The 19,911-nt window shown below is 52.4% G+C and overlaps 3 protein-coding genes across 10 annotated transcripts; 1 reads left to right on the top strand and 2 right to left on the bottom strand.

Annotated features, from left to right (window-relative positions):
- Nucleotides 1-1,903: 1,903 nt before the first annotated feature.
- On the bottom strand, nt 1,904-9,184 carry BTBD19 (BTB domain containing 19). 7 transcript variants are annotated; one of them, XM_045035713.1, is made up of 8 exons: nt 6,618-7,656; nt 5,674-5,808; nt 5,121-5,334; nt 4,982-5,035; nt 3,759-3,818; nt 3,385-3,657; nt 3,129-3,254; nt 1,904-2,990 (listed from the first exon to the last, which is right to left on the bottom strand). In XM_045035713.1, exons 3-8 carry the CDS (start codon nt 5,217-5,219, stop codon nt 2,856-2,858), a joined length of 747 nt encoding a protein of 248 aa, XP_044891648.1. In that variant the 5' UTR covers nt 5,220-5,334; nt 5,674-5,808; nt 6,618-7,656; the 3' UTR covers nt 1,904-2,855. The 7 variants fall into 7 exon arrangements, with proteins under 7 accessions (XP_044891648.1, XP_044891646.1, XP_044891649.1 ...); XM_045035711.1 differs by lacking the exon at nt 5,674-5,808 and having other exon boundaries at nt 3,385-3,511; nt 3,589-3,657; XM_045035714.1 differs by lacking the exons at nt 4,982-5,035; nt 5,674-5,808 and adding an exon at nt 4,868-4,964 and having other exon boundaries at nt 3,380-3,511; nt 3,589-3,657; nt 3,759-3,838.
- Nucleotides 8,265-9,552, top strand: DYNLT4 (dynein light chain Tctex-type 4). Of its 2 annotated transcripts, none has more exons than XM_045035716.1 (3): nt 8,265-8,406; nt 8,723-8,778; nt 8,882-9,552. In XM_045035716.1, the coding sequence occupies exon 3, from the start codon at nt 8,893-8,895 to the stop codon at nt 9,550-9,552; it is 660 nt and encodes a 219-aa protein (XP_044891651.1). In that variant the 5' UTR covers nt 8,265-8,406; nt 8,723-8,778; nt 8,882-8,892. The 2 variants fall into 2 exon arrangements, with proteins under 2 accessions (XP_044891651.1, XP_044891650.1); XM_045035715.1 differs by having other exon boundaries at nt 8,270-8,406; nt 8,707-8,778.
- Nucleotides 9,553-9,565: 13 nt separating this feature from the next.
- Nucleotides 9,566-14,858, bottom strand: PLK3 (polo like kinase 3). Its single transcript, XM_003990024.4, has 15 exons — nt 14,250-14,858; nt 13,934-14,041; nt 13,728-13,844; nt 13,458-13,587; nt 13,289-13,376; nt 12,376-12,471; nt 12,085-12,283; nt 11,852-11,975; nt 11,576-11,667; nt 11,242-11,335; nt 11,015-11,098; nt 10,759-10,921; nt 10,489-10,618; nt 10,205-10,318; nt 9,566-10,094 (listed from the first exon to the last, which is right to left on the bottom strand). Exons 1-15 carry the CDS (start codon nt 14,613-14,615, stop codon nt 9,903-9,905), a joined length of 2,097 nt encoding a protein of 698 aa, XP_003990073.3. The 5' UTR covers nt 14,616-14,858; the 3' UTR covers nt 9,566-9,902.
- Between the last annotated feature and the right edge of the window lie 5,053 nt (nt 14,859-19,911).

Genomic DNA, 19,911 nt, shown 5'->3' with positions numbered 1-19,911 from the left:
GGACATTTGGGCTCTTTCCATACTTTATTGTTGATAGTGCTGCTATAAACATGGGGGTGCCTGTGTCCCTTCGAAACAGCACACCCGTATCCCGTGGATAAATGCCTGGTAGTACAATTGCTGGGTCCTAGGGCAGTTCTATTTTTAGTTTTTTGAGGAAACTCCATACTCTTTTCCAGAGTGGCTGCACCAGCTTGCATTCCCAAGTTTAATTTTCAAACCCAACCAGGGACCCTAAGAGGGGCAAGGAGAACTTTTTCCTCCCTTACACTACCTTTTCTTTTAGCAAAAGGAATTGTGCTCTACTTGATCTGCACTGAGCTTTTTCCAAAGTCACAGATACCTTTCTATATCACTGTAATATACCATAGTTTAGCCAGTCTTCTAGATTAAACCAGGACATCTAGCTTGTTTTCAATTTTCATTATCCAAACAATGCTGTTATGAAGTGGTACTATGAGTAACCACATTTTCGGTCTTGAGAAGTAATGCCAAATAACTTTCTTTAATTCATATGCAACATATTTTTGTATAAAATCCCTGAGACAGAAGTGTAACCTTATTTTCTACTAATCAACTGTCCCTCATTTTAGATTGATAGTATCTTGTTTTATAGCTCTTTTAAACTCTTTATGGAATAAAATAGCATTTAAATAAGGAAATAACGTAATCACTGAACATTTGCAGAGCACTGATTATGTGACTGAGACTGGAGAAACAAGAAATGAATAAGGCACCACTCCAATCCCAGGGATCTTTGTCTAGGGAGATTCAGATCCTCAGGAAGACAAAGGGTGTAATGAATGAAAAAGGTAGTGATGTGAGAAACAAAGGCAGAAGGAAATGTAGATAAAATTAAATTTCCTCATAACCTGCAGCCCTTTGACAAATTCTTGAGGCAGGTCAACTCTAACATTCCTCCAGGAACTCCCTACTGTCTTAATGTTAATGTTTTGCTAGAGGGAAAAAAACAACCTTAGCTTGACAAGAGCAAGGCCTCCAGGATCCTGTGTGTCTTTTTTTTTTTAAATTTTTTTTAATGTTTATTTATTTTTGAGACAGAGAGAGAGCTTGAACGGGAGAGGGTGAGAGAGAGAGGGAGATATAGAATCCAAAGCAGGCTTCAGGCTCTGAGCTGTCAGCACAGAGCCCGATGCGTGGCTTGAACTCACAGACCATGAGATCATGACCTGAGCCCAAGTGGGAAGTTCAACCAACTGAGCCATCTTTGGCATATGATTAGCATATGAAAGTCCTTCTGGAAACTTCCTCTGGCCTTTACTTCCCCCAACCCCTAAGTATATAATCAATCACTCCTCACAACCCCCCCCCCCCCCCACACACACACACATACAGCTCTTCCTGCCCACTGGTCCTGTCCCCATGCTTTAAAATCACCTTTTTGCACTCAACCATTCTTTCTTGGCCATTGGCTCCAGACCCCACCATCACTCCAAAACTGCATCTGTAGCATGGGGAGTCATCAGTAACCAAGAGAATGACTGTGCAGCCAGAGGACTACTGCCTTCAGAACCAGTGACTTTATGCAAAGGTAGTTGTTGAGAGAAGAGTTGCTAACATTTGGAACCACTAGTAATTCAGAGTGTCCTGAAAGTGAAATAGTGTATTTTGTCTGAGCAATGGGGATGTTGGGGGCTTAATAAGGGTAGTACGGCTGATAATCTTAAGTCTGGCTGCAGTGTGGGAAATGGCACGAAGAGGGGCATGGCTGGTGTGGAGGCAGAAAGACTAGCAAGAGCCTGTTGCATTAATTCTTAACATGGTACTGGGTGAACTAAAGTGAAGAGAACTGAACCAACTGGAAAGATCTCATAGGGGAGAAAAAATAATTTTCCTTCTACTCTATGAAGTCTTGGCTGAGACCCTTGTAATAAGAGACAGATTAACAAAAGAAAAACAAGTTTATTAATATGTATACCTCTTGTGTACATGGGAGATACCCAGGGAAAAATGAGTAACTCCCTGAGGTGGTCTAAAATACCTGCTGAAAGACCATCTTCAGTTAAGGATGAAAGAAAAGTGTAGGGAGGACAGTTAGGAGAATGCTACCAGGAAAAACAGTACATAAGGTAAGGCTTGTTAAGCAGATTTCAGTGGGTGCCTTCTCCACTAAAATCTTGTGAGTTGATCATCCTTCTTTTCCTGGTACGGAGGAGACGCCCTTACTAATGGAGATTCCCTTTTTAATTATAAATTTCCCTTACAAAAGGGTAAATTCTATTGTTTCCAGAGCTTCCACTTTTTCTCAAAATAATCAGCTTAAAATAATCCTTAGCTCAAAGAGGCGTATTTTGGATTGGCACATTTTACTACCCTTCAGTGTCTTAGAAGGCAGAAGTCACGGGAGGCAGATGTGAGGATGAAGAACAAGGCAAAGCTGAGATGCAGGTTTCTGGCTTAGACACTCACAGAGATGAGAAACACGATGGGGGCAGAACTGGGGAAAGATGAGGCAGCCCAATTTTGGATTGAGTCTGAGGTGTCTGTGGGGCATTTAGAGAGCGCTCTCTAGGAGGTAGCTCTGGAATTAAAGAGGGAGTTGAGCCGAAAAACGTGGGGATTATAAAAGTAAACGCGGCAGGCCTGCGCGGCCAGAGGGCCAGGGTAGAGTCAGAGTAAAGTGTAAGGGAAATCGCTTTTGGGCCCCGCCCAAGCCCACACCCACTCCCCACCCCCAGAGCCCCACCCACAGGGCGCAGAGCCGGGCGACAGTCGCTCTTCCAGCGCCCGGCTCGCAGGGCATGCTGGGGGCGGAAGTCGGCTCCGAGCACTAGGCACGTCGGGAGTTGTAGCTTGGGACAGGCCCAGAATTCCTTGCAAACCGCGGCCTTTGGTCACTTAAAGGGCAGGTCCAGAAAGCAGTGATGCTCCCGGGGCAGGGTTCCCCTCCGGCGGCGGCACGGGGCGCCCCGGGCCGCATCCCCTCTTCGCAGAGCGTGGCATTTCCACGCCTCTACGATCTGCTCCACCTGCAGGGGAAGGCCGGTCACGGCAGTCCTGCAATACCCCCTCACCCGGCAGACCCTGGGCCGAGCCCCCCACCCCCACCCTCGCGCTTTTCCCCCACGCTGCTGAGCGGATCTGAGCTTGGTTCCCCGCGTCCGCACCGGGATGAGCGGCTCCCGCTGGTTCTGCTCTTCCAGGGCACTCAGCTCCGCCGGGGCCAGCAAAGCCAGTCTCAGCTCCCGCACCACCGGGGCCGCCACCTCCGCCACCGGCCGCTCCAGCACAGCCTGCGAACGCCAGCCCTAAGCCTGGACAGGCAGGAGCACCTGCCCCGCCTCCGGCTTGCCGTGTTCCTGCGCCCCAAGCCTCCTTCCGCACGCCAACCCAGGGTCCCTTTAGTACCCCCGCTCACCGCACCCACGCGTGCCCAGCTCCTGGCCGCCAGAACGAGCTCAGCCTCGTCCACGCGGAGCTTGTCGCTGCGCAACAGGGACAGCAACGCTGGCGCCGACAGCTCCAGGAACCCGCGGGTCCGGAGCGCCTCCTGTGGGTCCACGAATGGGTCAGGGAGGAGCAGAATGAGGTCTGAGGGATTGAGACTATGAAGATGGGGAGCGATACCTGGCTGTGGGCCTCTATGAAGGCTATGCAACGCTCCTGCAGCGGTCCCAGGCCAAAGGTTACAGCAACCTAGGAACAGGATGAAGGCCATCAGGTTGGAGGCTGGAGAGACCATTGTAGTCCAGTCCTCCACACCGAGGACTAACTGCAAGCCTGTCTAGAACACCCACCTGCAAGGCCTCACAAACCAGTTCCACATCCAGCACCTTCACCACAAACTCCAGGCACAGCTGGGAACAGAAATGAAAGCAGGTTGTGCCAAGGTGTCTCCCCCTCCAAGACCCCATCCTCAGAAGCAGTGAGCCACCCGGGCTCCTAAGCAGCCACATGCCCAAGGTGACCTCCCAGACCAAGAGAGGCAAGAAATCACCAGGGTCTGAGATTTGGCAAGCCTGAAGGGACTGGACACTAGCAGCCTACTTTGGGTCCAGCAGTCTACCTTCTAGCACATTCCCCACAAATGAAACTAGATGAAAGCCACGTGAAAATCCACTCTCCTTCTCTGAGGACACTTATCTTGTGTCACTCCTGACTCAAAGACCTTTTTGTTTTAACCAGAAACTTGAATTTCACCCATGACCTCTCCTTCTCACTTTCACATCCAGAAAAGCACTGGGTCATGCCAGTTCCACTTCTCTTAAAGTCATGGGCTGCCACTGCCTCTCATCCCCATTGGACTGTGGAGCCCTTCCCATCTCTCCCAATCACTTATCCTCTTAGCTCCAAATCCTCACTCCCTTACCTGAAACTTCCAATGAATTTCCATGCCCTCTGAGTAAAAAAAAAGTCCAAATTTTTTAAGGTCCAGTATGATTTAGCCCCCGGCACTGTCTCCAATCTCATCTCATCTGTCTCTCTCCTCTCACACTTAGTCCAGCCACACTAAATGGCTCACTAGCTCCTTTTGTGCCTCTGTGACTAGAATGCCACCTTTTCCACTCCCCCTCTGAGCAAACCTCTACCTATTCTACTTGATCTAACACAAATGTTTCCCCTTCCAAGAAGTCTTCCCTTCCTTTCTCCCCTATGGCAAGACTAGAGAGACCCTCTGTAGAGTCTCAGCACCATATACCCTCATTTATCACACTTCTTATGCCCCTGGGTTAAGAGTTTTCATGTGTCTATCTCTCTTTGAAGAACAAGGATCAAGGCTGATTTATCCTGGCATCTATGGCACCAGCCATAACCCCCGCCATATGCCCCCACAGCACACACAGGGCATGTACATATCCATTGCACATAGGCACACATAATGCCTATTTACACAGAGAGATATCCATACTTCTGTGTTGGAACACGTTCCTCTCCAGGCCAGAGTGTGTGTGAGGCAGGGTGTGATCTGAGCCCATAAGAAGCAAGAGAAATGAGACAAGGGTCTGCCATATAAACCTACCTCTCGCAGTTCCTCCAGCCCATATTCTATAGCCGCGGTCAGCACCTCCAGCACCTGCAAAGTAGAAGGGATGTGGAAGGGAGTGTCTCCTGCCCCTCCCCCTCCCTCTCTCATCCACACCCTTGCCCAACAGGCTCACAGAGTGGCGGTGCAGCCTGACGCTGTTGGTGTACAGGAACTCCAGCACTGCCAGGAAGGCCTCAGCTGGCACAGTGCTTAGCACCACGGGGCTAGGCATGCCAGAGCCCAGCTTTGGACCCAGAAGTCGTTGGAAGAAGTTGCATCTACAGGCCAACAAGCACCGGTGGGCAAACACCTCCTGCCGTTCTTGACCGACCACAAAGCAAACATCACTGTGGGAAGGGAAGGAGAGAGCCAGGGAAGAAGAGGCCAGAGTCTTGGATATAACTCTAGGCTTTGCCTTTGCCTACTCTGAGCTTTCATTTCCTTATCTGTCATATAAGGGACAGGGCTTAGTCCTTCCAGCCAATGGTCTGGAGTATACACACAGGCCTGGATTCTAGTCCTAGCTTCATCCCATAGTGCCTCAGGCAAGTGACTTATACCTTTGAATTTCAGGTTTCTCATCCATGAAATGGGATAGTAATCCCAAACCCTCAGGTCTTAGAGGAGGTGGCTATACTTGATCACTGAGGGGACACCAAGGCTGATGCAAGATTGATCTTACATACCCCTCTTCTCCCCAGCCTGACTCTTGAGGTAAGGGAAGCTCTTCTTGGCTCCTCCTCCATAGACTGCAAACTCAGCCTTTTTCAGCCTCCTCCAGGCAGGAGGGGGTGGGGGAGCGGGGGTGCAGAGTGCACTGGCTGCAGATAGACATGGCAGCAACGCACCATCATGAGACCAGACCACATTTTCCATCTTCACAACCACTTCCGGCCCCAGCCTCTGGGCCTCCCAACAGCATAGAGGGTAGGAGGCAGGAAATGAAGCTTGGGCTTCTGGAGCCTCCTAGTCCCAGGTCCAAGGCCAGGGGTTCCCACTACTCAGACCAGACTGTAATCCCCAAAGCAGTAGGGTCATGGGAGTCCTCAACCCTTAGGGAGGCAGTGGGGACAGAAAGCTACATTCTAGTTCTCCTGACCAGCCCTGCCCCCATATTCTATCCCTGGTTTCAGACACCACTAGCATCCTGTGCAGTGAGCCCTAGGCAGCACCCTTGAACTGCTTCCTGCCGGAAACTCTGGCTCAATCCCTTGAGTTTTGTTCCTCTTGTGAATCCCCAGTTCCCAGAACAGGGTCATCTGCTCCTCTGCCTCCCAGGGAGGGACTCAAGTCACATCCCATCTCTCAAGATCCAGGGGGCAAAGGGCTCCTCTCTGCCAGGAACCCAAATCCACAAGAGAAGGCCTTTGCCCAAAGTCATACCAGTTGCTCCGGGCTCCAGCCCCCACTGCCTCCCCCTCTTCTCCCCCCGCCCCCACTTCTGGCTCTCAAGACATCATGGACACTGAGTGTTGTAACCTGTAGCCATTCTCCACACTTGACTTCCCCAGACTGAGTTCACCAGGGAGGAGGGTCATCTCCACCTCTTCTGTACCCAAGGCTTCCTCAGAGTCATGGGACCCAGCAGAGCCAGCTAAGGAAATCCCACAGACAGGGCCCACCCCCTCACCTGTATTGGGGATTGTTGAGAAGGCTTCGGAGTGCTGTGGAAAAGGGTGCAGCCTCCCCGTGCACAACCAGTCCTGGGGTCTCCATGGGTGGGGTGGGGCAGGGGAGCAAGAGGACAGAATAGCCTAGGAGACCTGTTGTCTGTTGGTCTGTGGGAGGTGATAGGTGGGCAGGAGCAGGAGGCCTGGCTAGGCCTGGGAGCTGGTAAGGAGGCTAGAAAGGCCTGAGAGGGAGGGGCAGGAGCTTGGGAAGCCTGTTTGCTGAGAAGCTGAAGTTTAGGGATGGGGCAGGAGAGGCCCAGGTTCCTTAAGAAGGCATTAGAGCCTAATGGAAGAGGCCAGAGGCTGGGCTTGGGGATGGAGAGTCAGGGAAGGGGCCAAGACGGGCTGAGGGTGGAGCAGACTGGACTGGGGAGGAGAGGCTGGCAGAGCATGAGGCCCCAGCTGGGAGCCTGCCCAGGCAGCAGTGGGTGGGAAGCCTGTGGGTTTCCACGGAAACTGGAGCTCAGCTTGAGAGGCCCCACCCATCTTCCACAGGCCCAGGGAAAACTTCAGCCCTCAGAGGGGCAGGAAGCTTAGTAGAGGGTCTTAACACCCAGACCCCTGCCTGCCTTGGATTCAGAGTTCAAACTCCCTGACCCTCCTACTCCTTCCCTCACATGCGCACAGGGTCAGGATCAGGTTAGCCAGGCCTGGGAAACCCCCCTCAATAGGGAAATTCCTCACCCTCATGGAGCTTTCAGGGCCCAGACTGGCTTGTCTGGGAGGGGGCAGTCCTGTCCCTCCCAGAAGGAGGTCAGGTGAGGAGGTGTCAGCTCTGACAGAAGCGTCATGGCCTCTGGCATCCCTAAAATGCAACCACAGGGGGTTGGCACTCTAGGCACTAGGGCACAGCAGAGGTGTGGCCAGCTGGAGACAAGCTCCAGAGCACTTGGGTCAGCAGGGGTCAGGAGGCTGGACTCTGGTTCACTGCCAAGTCTAGTCACCACTGTTGCATCAGGTCGGCTCCCACCAGCAGGGCTGATGGGTCTCCCCTCCCCCTGCACACAGCCCTGAGCTGAGGAAGTCATCCAAACCCCACCCCAGCTCTGCACAGAGAGCGGAAATGTTTGTCCTTGTTGAGGCTAATGGGGAGAGGATAGAGCCATGACGTTCTTCTTCCTGTGGGGGAAGATCCTGATTCCTGAACAGCCACCCCTACAGCCTCAAGGTCTCCCCATACACCAGGCCTCTGCAACTTGCTCACAGCTTCAGAGCCAGCCTTCAGAAGGGGAGAAATGGACAGTGGCTCAAGAGTCCTGGTGTAGGGGAATACCTTTCTGACCAGAGCCCCTCTCTACATCTGCCCCCTCAGTACAGGGGTTCTAGGCCCCTGTTATCTCCTCTTGCCTGATGACCCAGGCACCCCGCACACAGCATGTACTGTGTAGTAACACTTCCAAGTTAAGCCAGAGCCAGGACTGGAAGGAGGAAACCAAAAAACAGGAGTGCCTTCCCAGTAACCCAGGGCAACTCCACAACACAAGGGGCCATTACCTTCCCGTCTGCCAGTCAGGCCAGCTGGGTGAGGAAGGGCTGTGGAGCTAGGAGAGAGTTTGGAGGCCAAAGGCTGCAGGTGACTCAGTTTCCTGTGGGAGTTTCGGGAGAAGAGGGCATTCATCCCAGAACTAATTCTGGAGGTAGGGCCAGAGGCCAACTGGAGAGGGTGGAAGGAGCTTCCTGAGTCACCTGCCTCCATCCAGCCTGAACCAATTGTAGGAGAGATCTTTGTGCCAGCCACGCTAGAAGCAGGTAGGGGTCGAAGGTGTCTGGATTCTAGACACAGGGCTAAAAGGATCTGTGGGGTTGAAGGAGTTGGTCTGTGTCTCCCTCTGGTTAGGGGTTTGAGGCACCACTATCTAGGCTGAGGAAAACAAAGGGGAGGTTCATCTCCCTTCTGCTGGAGAAGTCAGGTGGAAGAGAGAAAAGGAGGTGTATTTATTTAGAGCTCACTTAGCAAACCTCCATAGTGCCCAGGGGAAAGTGGAGCTCAAGGGGACAGGGGCAACCCCAAGATGATAGTCTGAGCAGCATCGCTTATGTCCCTAACAGCCCTTAATCCTCTAAGCACCTAGGAATCCACGCAGCTGGGGACAATTTGATTCACCTGTCCCAAAAACACAGGTAAGAAGGGGTTAGGGGGTAAAAACCCTTATCACGGAGTGAAAGACTGGATGTGGTACAGACGGCCAGTTTAGGCCATCCCGTCTATGTGTGGGTCTTCTAGCCGGCAGGTCCATGGCTGGCAGGTCTGTGCCCCCAGGACGCCAGGAGGAGGATACTACCAAAGACCCCGGGCTGAAACTATCACCGGTGAGGCCTCCAGGCCACCTGCCCAGTATTGAAGAGGCCCGACTAGCAAGTCTGGGCCCGGCCTCCCGCCGCGGCTCTGTGCTGGGCCCAGCCTCGTCCTTCTCACGCCGCAACTCGCTGGCCGGACCAGGCGTGGGTCCTGGGGGTCGGCGACCATCTCTGGGCCCAGTTCCTCTTTTGGGCTCCAGGGTTAGCTTCTCTGGGTTGCCCCTAGCGCCCGTGCGTCAGGTGGCACCCTCCTACCGCACAGAGCCAGCGCCAGGGGAGCGCTGGGAAGCCTCGCGCTTACAGTGCGCCCTGGAGGCAGCGCTGGCGGCGAGGCTGCACAATGCGTGCTACTCGGGTGCAGAGGCCGGGCCTCTGGCTCAGGAGCTGTGCGAGTTGGTACGCGTGCGCCTGCGTGAGATCAGTCCCCCGCGCTACAAGCTAGTGTGCAGCGTGGTGCTGGGGCCGCGCGCCGGCCAGGGCGTGCACGTGGTCAGCCGCGCACTCTGGGACACCGAATGCGATGGTCTGGCCTCCGCCGCCTTCACCAACGCCTCGCTCTTCGCCGTGGCCGTGGTCCATGGGCTCTACTACGAGTGAAGAGGCCTCCAAGTTATGCAAAAACGGTTTATTATCCCAGGAGGAGGCCCTCCCTGGGGCTCAATCCCAATAAATAAATGTCTGTCAATAAATAAAAGTGGTCCATAAATAACGTCCCCTAGCTGGGGACTAAGGCTCAGGCTTTTCTTGGAGAAGGGGTAGGAGGCTGCCGAGACAGGCAGACTCCAACCGCAGTAAAGCTGGTCCCTGATTCCCTGGGGGATTCGGCCCACAGCCCCCAGTGAGGCACCGAAGGGACAGGGAGGCCCACAGAGGCAAAGGCCAGAGCCTTACAGGCACAGGCCTCAGCCCTGAGGCTTTAGGTCAAGGCCTGCTCTGCAGGTTGGGGCCTAGGCTGGGCAGCGGTCCCGGAGCAGACGCAGAGCATAGCGGAGCCGCTGCCGCAGGTCCGGAGAACAGCCCAGCTGCCGAAGGTGGGAAGCGAGGTAAGTGCAAGCACTGCGATTGCGGGCCACAAAAGTCACAAGCAGGGGCTCCCAGCCACTGAGGATCAGTTTGGTGTGGTCGCCATAGAAGTTCACCTATGCACAGAAGGGTAGCATTGATCAGGGCCTAGGCCCCAGGTCCAGTTTCTTTCCCCAGCATAGTGGGCCTCCTAGACCTTGCCCCCAACTCCAGGAGGGGTTCTTACCTGGACAGTACCATCACTAAACAGCATGAGTAGGGCCTGATCAGTCTTGACCCACTGCAGCAAGAGTGGGGGGACAGGCATCTCCACTTCTTCCACACTGGGCAGATCACCACCCTGGGAGCAGGAGCAGGTTATTTGTCTGACACTAGTCAGGCCCCTCCCCATTAATGTCTCCTTTAGAGGTCCAGCCTCTAGCTCTTAGTCCCCCAGCCACTCCTGCCAAGGGGAATAGGAAGGGATCAGGTTGTGTTAGTCCTCAATGTGCCCCACTCCAGTCCACACACCTTCATGAGACGCTGCTCCATGTAGGAGGCAAAATATCGTAGGACACCAAGCTGAGGCTGCAGGGCCCGAGGCACAGCACCCACAGAGAAAGAGAAGTGTTTTGTGCTGGTAGGGTTGTAGTGCACAGTCCTACAGGAGAGGAGACAAGAGGTCAGAGAGAACCTCGCACTGATGCCCCTCCCCGAGAGACCCCAGGACACCCAAGTGCAGAAGCACACAACTGCTGGGCACAATGGCCTGGATACAAGACACTCCATAACAGCACTTACTTTCTGTTGGCTGAAAGGGCCATATGTGTGCCATTGTTGAAAAGCACAGCCACACGGCGGCTGGACAGTTGATACCCAAAGCCAAATTTGTTGGAGTAGTCAACCCACTTGCTGACCCATACCAGAGGCTCTGGCTGTGCAAGGGGAGCTGGGTTCTGTTCCGCTGTCATGGAAGAGGAAGGAGTGAGGATCTGTTCCCAACATGGCAGCCAAAGAACTCCCACCACCATTCACCCATACCATACCCCAATCTCACCTGGGGGCATGAAGGCCAGGCAGTTTCTCAGAGCACAGAGGGCTGACTCCACCACTGTGGCCACAGTCAGACCTTCTTCAAACCCTAAAGGAAACAGGGCACTGAGAATTAGGCATTAGTTCCCCAGGACACAGGCCATGACCACTGACCTCTGACCACTCCTTCCCTCTGGTCCCTGGTCTCAGCCCCAGAAACTTCTAACACTTCTCATCCTCCTGGCTCCTCACCATCTCCACTGCTTGCCAGTGTCCCACGGGGTGAGCTGTCCTCAGGTGCCGTCTCTACCAAGCTGAGGGGTGCTGGACCAGAAGCTGCTGGAGCCTGGATGGTTGGGTAGGAGAAGGAAGTGAGATAGGCCTCAAAATCCAAATTCTTGAGAGTCCATGGCCCAGCCTTGCCCTGGCAGCCAGGGCACTCCAGGTCAGCCCTGTCTGGCTAATGAGACACAGCCAATTAGGCTACCATGAGGCTAGATGCTTCACTAGCTTCTTTTATCCCAGGCTTCCTGCAGCTGCTAGGGTGAGAGTGAGTCAGGAAACACTACCCACGTGAGTACCTCACCTCAGGCCTGGCATCTTGATGGCCAATGGACGTCCGAGTGAGGCCATTCACCAAACAGGAGACCTCGTCCCGCTCCTCAGGATGGTTCTTACCTGGGTGGGGGAAGATATAGCCCTCAGTATCCTGCCCACCCCGCAGGCTTCCTGTAGGGATGATACAAATGGGCACATGCTCTCTCCAGGGGTTCAAAGGCACTCACACTCATGCCCCCACAATATATGTAACAAGCCCCCCTGTCACTTTATACCCTCAAACCCACTGACATCGCAGACTCACTCTTCTTCTTCCTGCCAAAGAGGCTCTTGGTAACTTTGACAAACAGAATCCTAGCTGGGTTAAGGGGTATCAGGTCTGGGACTGTCACACAGCTGCTGACAGGGAGCCGGTCGGGGGTGTAGCCCTGAGGAGGGAAGTCATGTGAGCAGAGAAGGGAGGTCCTAGGGGCCCTGTCACCTACCCCCCATTGAATCCCTGGGAATATGCAGACTTGACTTTGGGGAGCCACAGACCTTGGTAAAGAAGTCATGGCGCAGGATCTGGTCAATTGAGGGGCGGTCTTGGGGCGAGGCTCGAAGGATGGCAGCCAGGAGCTGCCGGGCAGGCAGTGAGAGGCTGGCAGGCAGTGTGTAGTGAACCTGTTTGATGCAGCGATAGGTCTCCTTCAAGTCAACTGTCTCAAAGGGGGGACTCCCACACAGCAGTGTGTACCTGTGAGGTAGAGATAAGGGGGGGTCAGGAGTAAAGTGGAAGGTACACCCCATGCGTGCACCCACCAGTGTGTAGACGACCCTGGGACTCACATAACACAGCCCAGGGACCACACGTCTGCCTCGGGGCCATGGCCCTGTCTTTGCAGCACTTCTGGAGCCACATAATTGGGGGTGCCACAGATGGTTCTGAAAAGGAGTAGGAAGAGAGGAGAAGGTTCAGACCCAGCCTGGCTAGCCACCCCCCACCCTCATCCCTGCCCCCACTGTGAGTCCAGACAAAGCAGCTGCCTGTCACCAAAGGCCAGAGAACTCCTGCTTGTCCTGGGACAATGGATGCTGGAGATGGCAGCTGAGTCCCCGCCCACCCGCCTGGCCCAGCTGCTCAGCTGCTCTGCAGGATGATGGGGGGTGGCGTGGGGGCGGGGGGGGAAGGCCCTGACCCCCAACCCAGCTCCCTCCTCCAAGGCCAGCAGAGTCCATCACTGATCCTTTCCTCCTTCCCCCACTCCCGTCTGTCAGACACCCACACAGGCTGTCACCTCCTATGGTCTGTGCCACACACACACCAACACCAGCTGTCATATTGCCCCAAAACACTCCTCTGTCACACATGCTATCTGTTGTCACTCACACCCAGTCATCATGGCCACAGCAGGGTCTTCTTACACAGGATGTCATGTCCTGCTATTCCCACACTCGGTCTGTCTCACACACACATTGCTTATGTCACCTTCCCCCAGCCACACACAGGATCAAACATCTCCAAGAATCCTTACATCCTCATCTGTCTCAGGGATTCAAACACCAACAGGACCCTCAGCCTTTCCACCAGTCGTGGCTGCCACCTCCATCTTCCCCCACACACAAACAACCGTCATCCTTCCCCATCTATCACACACACACATCAGTCAGTCATCATGCCTCCCACATACAAACTCACTGTCTGTCACGCACGTCATCTGTATCACACAGACTGTGGCCACCCCTCTCCTCAAACACTCACTTCTTCCTATGTTCCGGGGGTTCCAACCGGGTTGCCAACCCAAAGTCCCCCATCTTCAGTTCCATGTTCTCAGTGATAAAAAAATTTCCTGAACAGGGGGAAAGAGGCGTGTCAGACTCCTTTCTCTCTGCGTCCTCAAACCCCAATCCTGCTGGCCCAGGATTCTCACCCAGCTTGAGGTCTCGATGCAGGATGCCCCGCTGGTGCAAGTACTTGAGTCCAGAAAGGATCTGGCGCAGGTAGTAGCGCACCTCTGGCTCCAACAGGGTGTGCCGGGCCTTCCAGATGTGGGCCAGGGACTGCAGAGAGCCACTGCTTCAGCCCCTGGCCCGCCCTCTTTGACCCTCCCTCCAACTGTGCTCGCTGAAGGAAGAGACAGGGCTCCAGCTTTGGGTCTCAAGGCCCCTTTCTCTCTCCCACTCCCATTGTCATCGCTCACCTTTCGGCTGCAGAGCTCCAGGAAAATGTATATGTTGTCAGCATCCTCAAAGTGGTGTGAGAAACGCACGATGTGGCGGTGCTGCAGGCCGCGGTGCAGCTCAATCTCATTTAGGATCTGCAATGGGGGCGCGGGGTGGTCATCCTTCAAGGGCTCCCTCACTACTGTCCCCACCCCACCCCTGATCCGCTGGGCCTGGGGCCCACCTTCTCGCGTTGATGCGGCTTGGTGATGCGGCTCTGTGAGATGACTTTGACAGCGTAGGCGTTGCCGGTCTCCGTGTCAGTGGCCTCGTAGCAGCGGGCAAAGCCCCCCTGTTGGGAAGGGGGCATCAGGCAGAGCGCTCCAGGATAGCCAAGTCTGGCCCGCAGACGTCCCCGCACTGAGGGCAAGCGTCCCCGCGCCGAGGACAAGCGTCCCGCGTCCCCGCGCTGAGGACAAGCGCCCCCGCCCCAGCAGGCGCCGTCCAGAAGGTCGGCAAGACCCCCCGCCCCTCGCTAGCACTCCACCCCACCAGTTCACCTTGCCCAACAGGCGGCCTTTGAAGTAGGTGCGGCCGCTGCGCGGGTCGGTGATGAGGCGCCCTGAGTCCGGCGCCGGTGGTCCGGCCAGCATCTCCAGATCAGGTCCCGGCGAGGCATTCTCAGGCGGCCCGGGCCCGGCAGGGGGCGCGGGCGGGGCGGCAGCACGCGGGAAGGGACGCGGGGATAGGAAGCCGGCGGCGGGCTCCATGCAGGCGGTGCGTCGCAGCGCGGGCCCGGCTTGTTTCTGTTCCGCCAGGCCCGGGCCGCGCGTGGCACTGCCTGGATTTGCTACGCTGCGCTCGCGCCCGAGGGAGCCCGGCGTTTTTATCAATGAACGCCTGTCTCCTCCCCGGAGTTTCGTCATTAAGAGCCCGCCCCCTTCCAGGCGACGAGTCACTCAGAAGGCACGCCCCTCCTCAGGTCTTACGTCACCAAGAAGCTCGTCCTCCCACCCAACGCAAGTTCAGACCCAGCCTCCTACCCAAGCCTTAAAGAGGCAACTCTGCTGGTAGGCACCAAGCATGTAGGGAGCAGCCGTTTCTCCGTACCCCTAGCCCCACGCCCTGGTGACCGAGAGTCCCTTTAATGGAGGTCTCTTTCTTTCCCCATCCTTCGGGGCTTATGCTGAAGTCCGAAGGGGGCTGGGTATCCGGAGTCTCCGCCAGGCAACTAGATGGACAAGCAATCCTGGCGGGAAGGGAGAGGCAGGGGCGGCGCTCGCTTTCGCCAGCGGGAGTCACCAAAATTCCCCTTTAAGGGCGCGAGCCCTTCCGCTGGTCCCTTGCCCTCGGCCAGAGCCCGCGGGCGCAGCCCGGTGCCACCCCCTTTAGGGCTTGGGAAGAATTGCACACTCCGGAGCCTGGCTTGGGACGGGGAGGGGTGGGTAGGAGACTGCCACGCCAAGTTTTGTGGTCAAACAGAGACCGGCATTCAAGGTTTTTATTATGTGCCAGGCCGCATCTTCTACAACCCTCTTCCACATTCTTTTTTTTTTTTTTTTAATGTTTATTTTTGAGAAAGAGAGGGCGCCCGCGCACAAGCTGGGAGGGGCAGAGAGAGAGGGGGACAGAGGATACAATGCGGGCTCTGCGCTGACAGTAGAGAGCCCAATGTGGGGCTCGAACTCATGAACTGTGAGATCATGACCTGAGCCGAAGTCCCACGCTAACCGACTGAGCCAACCAGGCTACCCTCTCTTACACATTCTTGAGGAACAGGTCTCCAGTTCTGGTAGGGTCCCCTATTACCCTTCCCTGAAAACTCCCACTGCCTGGAGTCAGCAGCCAGAGGCCAGAAAGTGAAGAATGAGAATTGGATTTTCTCAAATCTAGCTATGGACAATTGGGCAGGTGGTTCTGGAGCCAACTGGACTGCTGGACCCCTAGTTCATGCCTGCCCTTTCCAGGGCCAGAGACAGAGAGAGGTGGGGTCTTAACCCCTCTCGAGTATTTGTTCCAGTTTCACAGGCTTCCCCTGGCCTTTCCCTCTCATTTCTCTGCCCTCACTCTGTACTATTCAGTCAATTATTAAGCCATTCAATCCTCAAAGATTTATTGAGAGCAACTGCTAAGTGCCAAGCACTTGGATGAATAAGACTGGTCAAGGTTGCAGCCCTCATTTAGTTTACATTCTGCTTGATGGAAACAGACAATTGGCAAGTATGCCAACAAGGTAATCGCAGGCTTTGAAAAGTTATGAAGGAGGTAAACAGAAAAGTAATCAAAGAGCTTGCTTTAGAAAGAGTAGCCAGGAAAGTCAATAAATACTTACTGCGTACCCAGTTCCTGTCAGTTTTATCTCCCCAAAGATAAAAATCTCTGAAAAGTACCCACTTCCCATGTTCCCCTCACAGCCTAATCTGAGTTGCAGTCTCTGGTTCGGATTATTGCCACAGCATCTTGCTGGTCTCCTTACCCTTAGTGTCATCTCCATTTCATCCTCCTTCCATGTCACCAGCCCACCCAATCCTTCATCAGGCCCACAAAGTCCTACTTCTCTACCCTCGCCCTTCATGGCCACTGATGGAAGAAACCAAACATCCTGAAATGTGGAGAATTTCTAGTTACTCTCAGGGGGAGTGAGGGGTGAGGGGTGGGCCTTAAGTACCATACTCAGGAGTTTGACTTTTATCCTACAAGTTGACAATTTTCCAGTGGGGAGATGGTGGCAGTGGGCCAGAAAGGACAGATCTGTGGGGAAAATGGAGCTGAAGCATGTGTAGTTTGAAAAGGCATATTTGATTTTGCAATTTTATATTTGGAAAATAAAGTAAAATGTCTTTGTACTAGTTTGGTAGGGTTGCCATAAAAAAAAATACTACACACTAGGTGGCTTAACCAATAGAAATTTATTTTCTCATAATTCTGGAGGCTGGAGGTCCAAGTTCAAGGTATTGACAGGCTGATTCTGTTAAAAAGAAAACCACAGGGGCGCCTGGGTGGCGTAGTCGGTTAAGCGTCCGACTTCAGCCAGGTCACGATCTCGCGGTCCGTGAGTTCGAGCCCCGCGTCAGGCTCTGGGCTGATGGCTCAGAGCCTGGAGCCTGTTTCCGATTCTGTGTCTCCCTCTCTCTCTGCCCATCCCCCGTTCATGCTCTGTCTCTCTCTGTCCCAAAAATAAATAAACGTTGAAAAAAAAAAAAATTTAAAAAGAAAACCACAGACCTCAAATGGTGTTACTTGGGCCAGGCAAAGTCGCTAAGCCAGAGCTTAATACCTAACCTAATTGCAGTTTCAATCTCCCCCAAAAATACAAATTTTAACCTGTCAGGAATTTTCTGATAGGTGCCAATAAATCTTGCATAGGACCCTCTCCATCTCCCAAAGAAAGATGAGGTGATCTGCATGATAAGACCCCCTGCTCTTCCTCCTAAGAGAAAGTGACCTTGCAAGAAACAATTCTTTATTTTCTTTTGCTTCTTTCTTGCCCCACACTGCTTCCTATAACAACTTTCCATTTTGTACAACTCCTCAAAGACCCCTCAGCTTCCTAGATGGGATGCTGCCTGATTCATGCTTTGTTTAATAAAGTCAATTAGATCTTCAAATTTACTTAGTTGAATTTTAAAATTTTTATTATTTAAAAAAATTTTTATTTTGAGAGAGAGCAAGAGCACACGGTGGGGGTTGGGGGGGGGGCAGATAGTGAGGCAGAGAGAATCCCAAGCAGACTCTGTGCTGTTAGTGCAGAGCCCAATGTAGGGCTTGATCCCAGGAATTGTGAAATCGTAACCTGAGCTGAAATAAGAGTTGTTCACTTAACCGACTGAGACACGTAGGTGCCCCAGTTGATTTTGTTTAACAATTTCTTCTGAGGACTCTCTCTTAGTTTGTAGGTGATAGTCTTCTCCCTCTGACTTAATAGTCTTTCTTCTTCTTCTTCCTTTTTTTTTAGTGGGTTCCATGCCAAGTTGGAGCTTGAACTTACAACCCTGAGATCAAGAGTCAAATGCTCTACTGACTGAACCAGCCAGGCACCCCAGTCTTTTTTTTTTTTTAACTTAAGTATAATTGACATACATGTTATATTAGTTTCAGGTATACAACATATGGATTTGCCAATTCTACACATTACTCAGTGCTCACCACCATAACTGTAGTCACCATGTGTCACCATACAACATTTTTGTAATATTGACTATTTCCCTATGCTATACTTTTCATTTCTGCGTTACTTACATATTTAATAACTGAAAATTTATACCTCTTAATCCCCTTTATCGACATGATCTTCTTTTCTGTGTGTCCTAATCTCTTCTTCTCATAAAAACACCTAATCTCTTCTTCTTCTCAAATCAGATTAGGGCCCACCTAACAGCCTCCTTTTAATTTAACTTCTTCTTGAAAGGTTCAGTCTCCAAATACAGTCACATTCTAAGGTACTGGGGTTAGGACTTTGTATAGGAGTCAAAATTTTACCTCCATCCATCTTAGTCTTCAGATTAAACTCTCCAACAAAAACATTAACAAAAGAAAAACAAACAGAAGTTTATTAACATGTATAACTTATGTATGCAGGGGAGAATGGGAGATACTGAGGGAAAAATGAGTAAGTCTCTCATGTTGTTTAGAATTCAGGCTTAAATACCATCTTTTTTTAAAAATGTTTTTATTTTTTATTTTTTTTTATTTTTGAGAGAGACAGAGCATGAGCAGGGGAGGGGCAGAGAGAGAGGGAGACACAGAATCCAAAGCAGGCTCCAGGACCTGAGCTGTCAGCACACAGCCTGACACAGGGCTCGGACTAAGGAACGGTGAGGTCATGACCTGAGCTGAAGTCAGATGCCTAAGCAACTGAGCTACCCAGGCGCCCCTTAAATACCATCTTAATAGGGAAAAGGGAAGGGAAATATAGACCTCTTGGGGAAGAGTAAATGATTTCTGGAAAAACTGAATGGGTCCTTAGAAGAATGGTTGGGAGATATGATCATTTGTGACAAAGTTTGTCTGGATATGGTATACACTTCTAGTCTCCTCTCCTGTGATATAAGAAGAAACTCCCAGGAAGGGGATTCATTCCCATTGAGTCCTTGTAGAGATCCATCTTTAGAAAGATAAGGGGAGTTCAGAGAAAGCTTCTCCCTGCACTTGCTGTTTTGCATGTAGCTACAGTTCAAAATAGTCAATATGCCTAAGTGGCATATTGGGTGCCATATTCTGTTACTCTTCACTGTCTTCTCCCCCTCGGAGGTTATCAAGGTTTTTGAGCCCTCCTCCAGAGGCCAGCACACAAGGAGGAGATCCTGCTGGATGTTGTAACTGAAAGGCCTGGAAGTTTCCTCTGCCTCCTCCCTCAGTGCAATATATGCTACCATGAATAAATCTTATGCACCTACCATGCACCAGGAACTGGGCTAAGCATTTATGTTACGGACTGCTCACAGTAGCCTTATGATATGCATGTGATTATTACCCCCATTTCCCAGATGAAGAAACTGAGACTCAAGGGGTTAAGCTGCTTACTCAAGGTCATATACAGCTACCGAGGGGTAGAACTAAGATCTGAATCCAAGATGTCTGACTTCACTATTCACCATTGCCTGACTTTTCTGGGGATCATTGGTTCTCTGTCCTTGTACCTGTCCTCCTTCTACACTGCTCCATGTCTCCATGTCCCTCTTATTAGTGCTCTTTCTCCTTCCCCCAAGACTCTCACAACCTCTGCCCAAGCTGAGGTTTTTCTGAATTCTCTGGGTCCTCATCCCCCAGAGGATTCTGTCAGGCTCCTCTGCCCCTAGTTGAGCACATGTCCCACACTCCTTGCTCCCTTGGCAGCTCAGAGTCAGAATCTCTTCACAGTGTCAGGTCACAGAGATCAAGGGAGTCTTTCAAGAATGAGAGCTGCCAAGTAAGGTTAGAACTAGGAGGGGGCTGTTGGAATAAGCAATAAGATCACAGGTGTCTTTGGTGGGTGCAAAGGTAGAAGTGCTAAAGCCAAACCAGACAGATGCTAATAGCTACAGTAGTGTTTCATACTTACCATGTGCTATTCTGAGCACTTTCTAAATATTAATTCATTTGATATTCACAACTCTATGAGAAAGGTATTATCATCCCTATTTCCCCATGGGGAAATTAAACACAGAAAGGTAAAACAGCTTGCTCAAGGTCACAAAGGTAGTTCACAGTGGAGTTCAGATTTGAAAATCTGGGCAGTCTGGC

The sequence above is a fragment of the Felis catus genome, chromosome C1 (genome assembly GCF_018350175.1).
Source record: "Felis catus isolate Fca126 chromosome C1, F.catus_Fca126_mat1.0, whole genome shotgun sequence".
NCBI lineage: Eukaryota > Metazoa > Chordata > Mammalia > Carnivora > Felidae > Felis > Felis catus.
This window is presented reverse-complemented; position numbering and strand designations above follow the sequence as displayed.

Coding starts and splice junctions, on each gene's coding strand:
- BTBD19 (XM_045035709.1), bottom strand. CDS start 6,703: ATGGAGACCCCAGGACTGGTTGTGCACGGGGAGGCTGCACCCTTTTCC. Junction 3,819..4,981: donor GGCTGGAGGAACTGCGAGAG/GTAGGTTTATAT, acceptor TTCTGTTCCCAG/CTGTGCCTGGAGTTTGTGGT. Junction 3,255..3,384: donor CAGGAGCTGGGCACGCGTGG/GTGCGGTGAGCG, acceptor TGGCGTTCGCAG/GCTGTGCTGGAGCGGCCGGT.
- DYNLT4 (XM_045035716.1), top strand. CDS start 8,893: ATGGCTGGCAGGTCTGTGCCCCCAGGACGCCAGGAGGAGGATACTACC.
- PLK3 (XM_003990024.4), bottom strand. CDS start 14,615: ATGACGAAACTCCGGGGAGGAGACAGGCGTTCATTGATAAAAACGCCG. Junction 13,377..13,457: donor GCATCGAGACCTCAAGCTGG/GTGAGAATCCTG, acceptor CCCCCTGTTCAG/GAAATTTTTTTATCACTGAG. Junction 10,095..10,204: donor TTAGTGATGGTACTGTCCAG/GTAAGAACCCCT, acceptor TTCTGTGCATAG/GTGAACTTCTATGGCGACCA.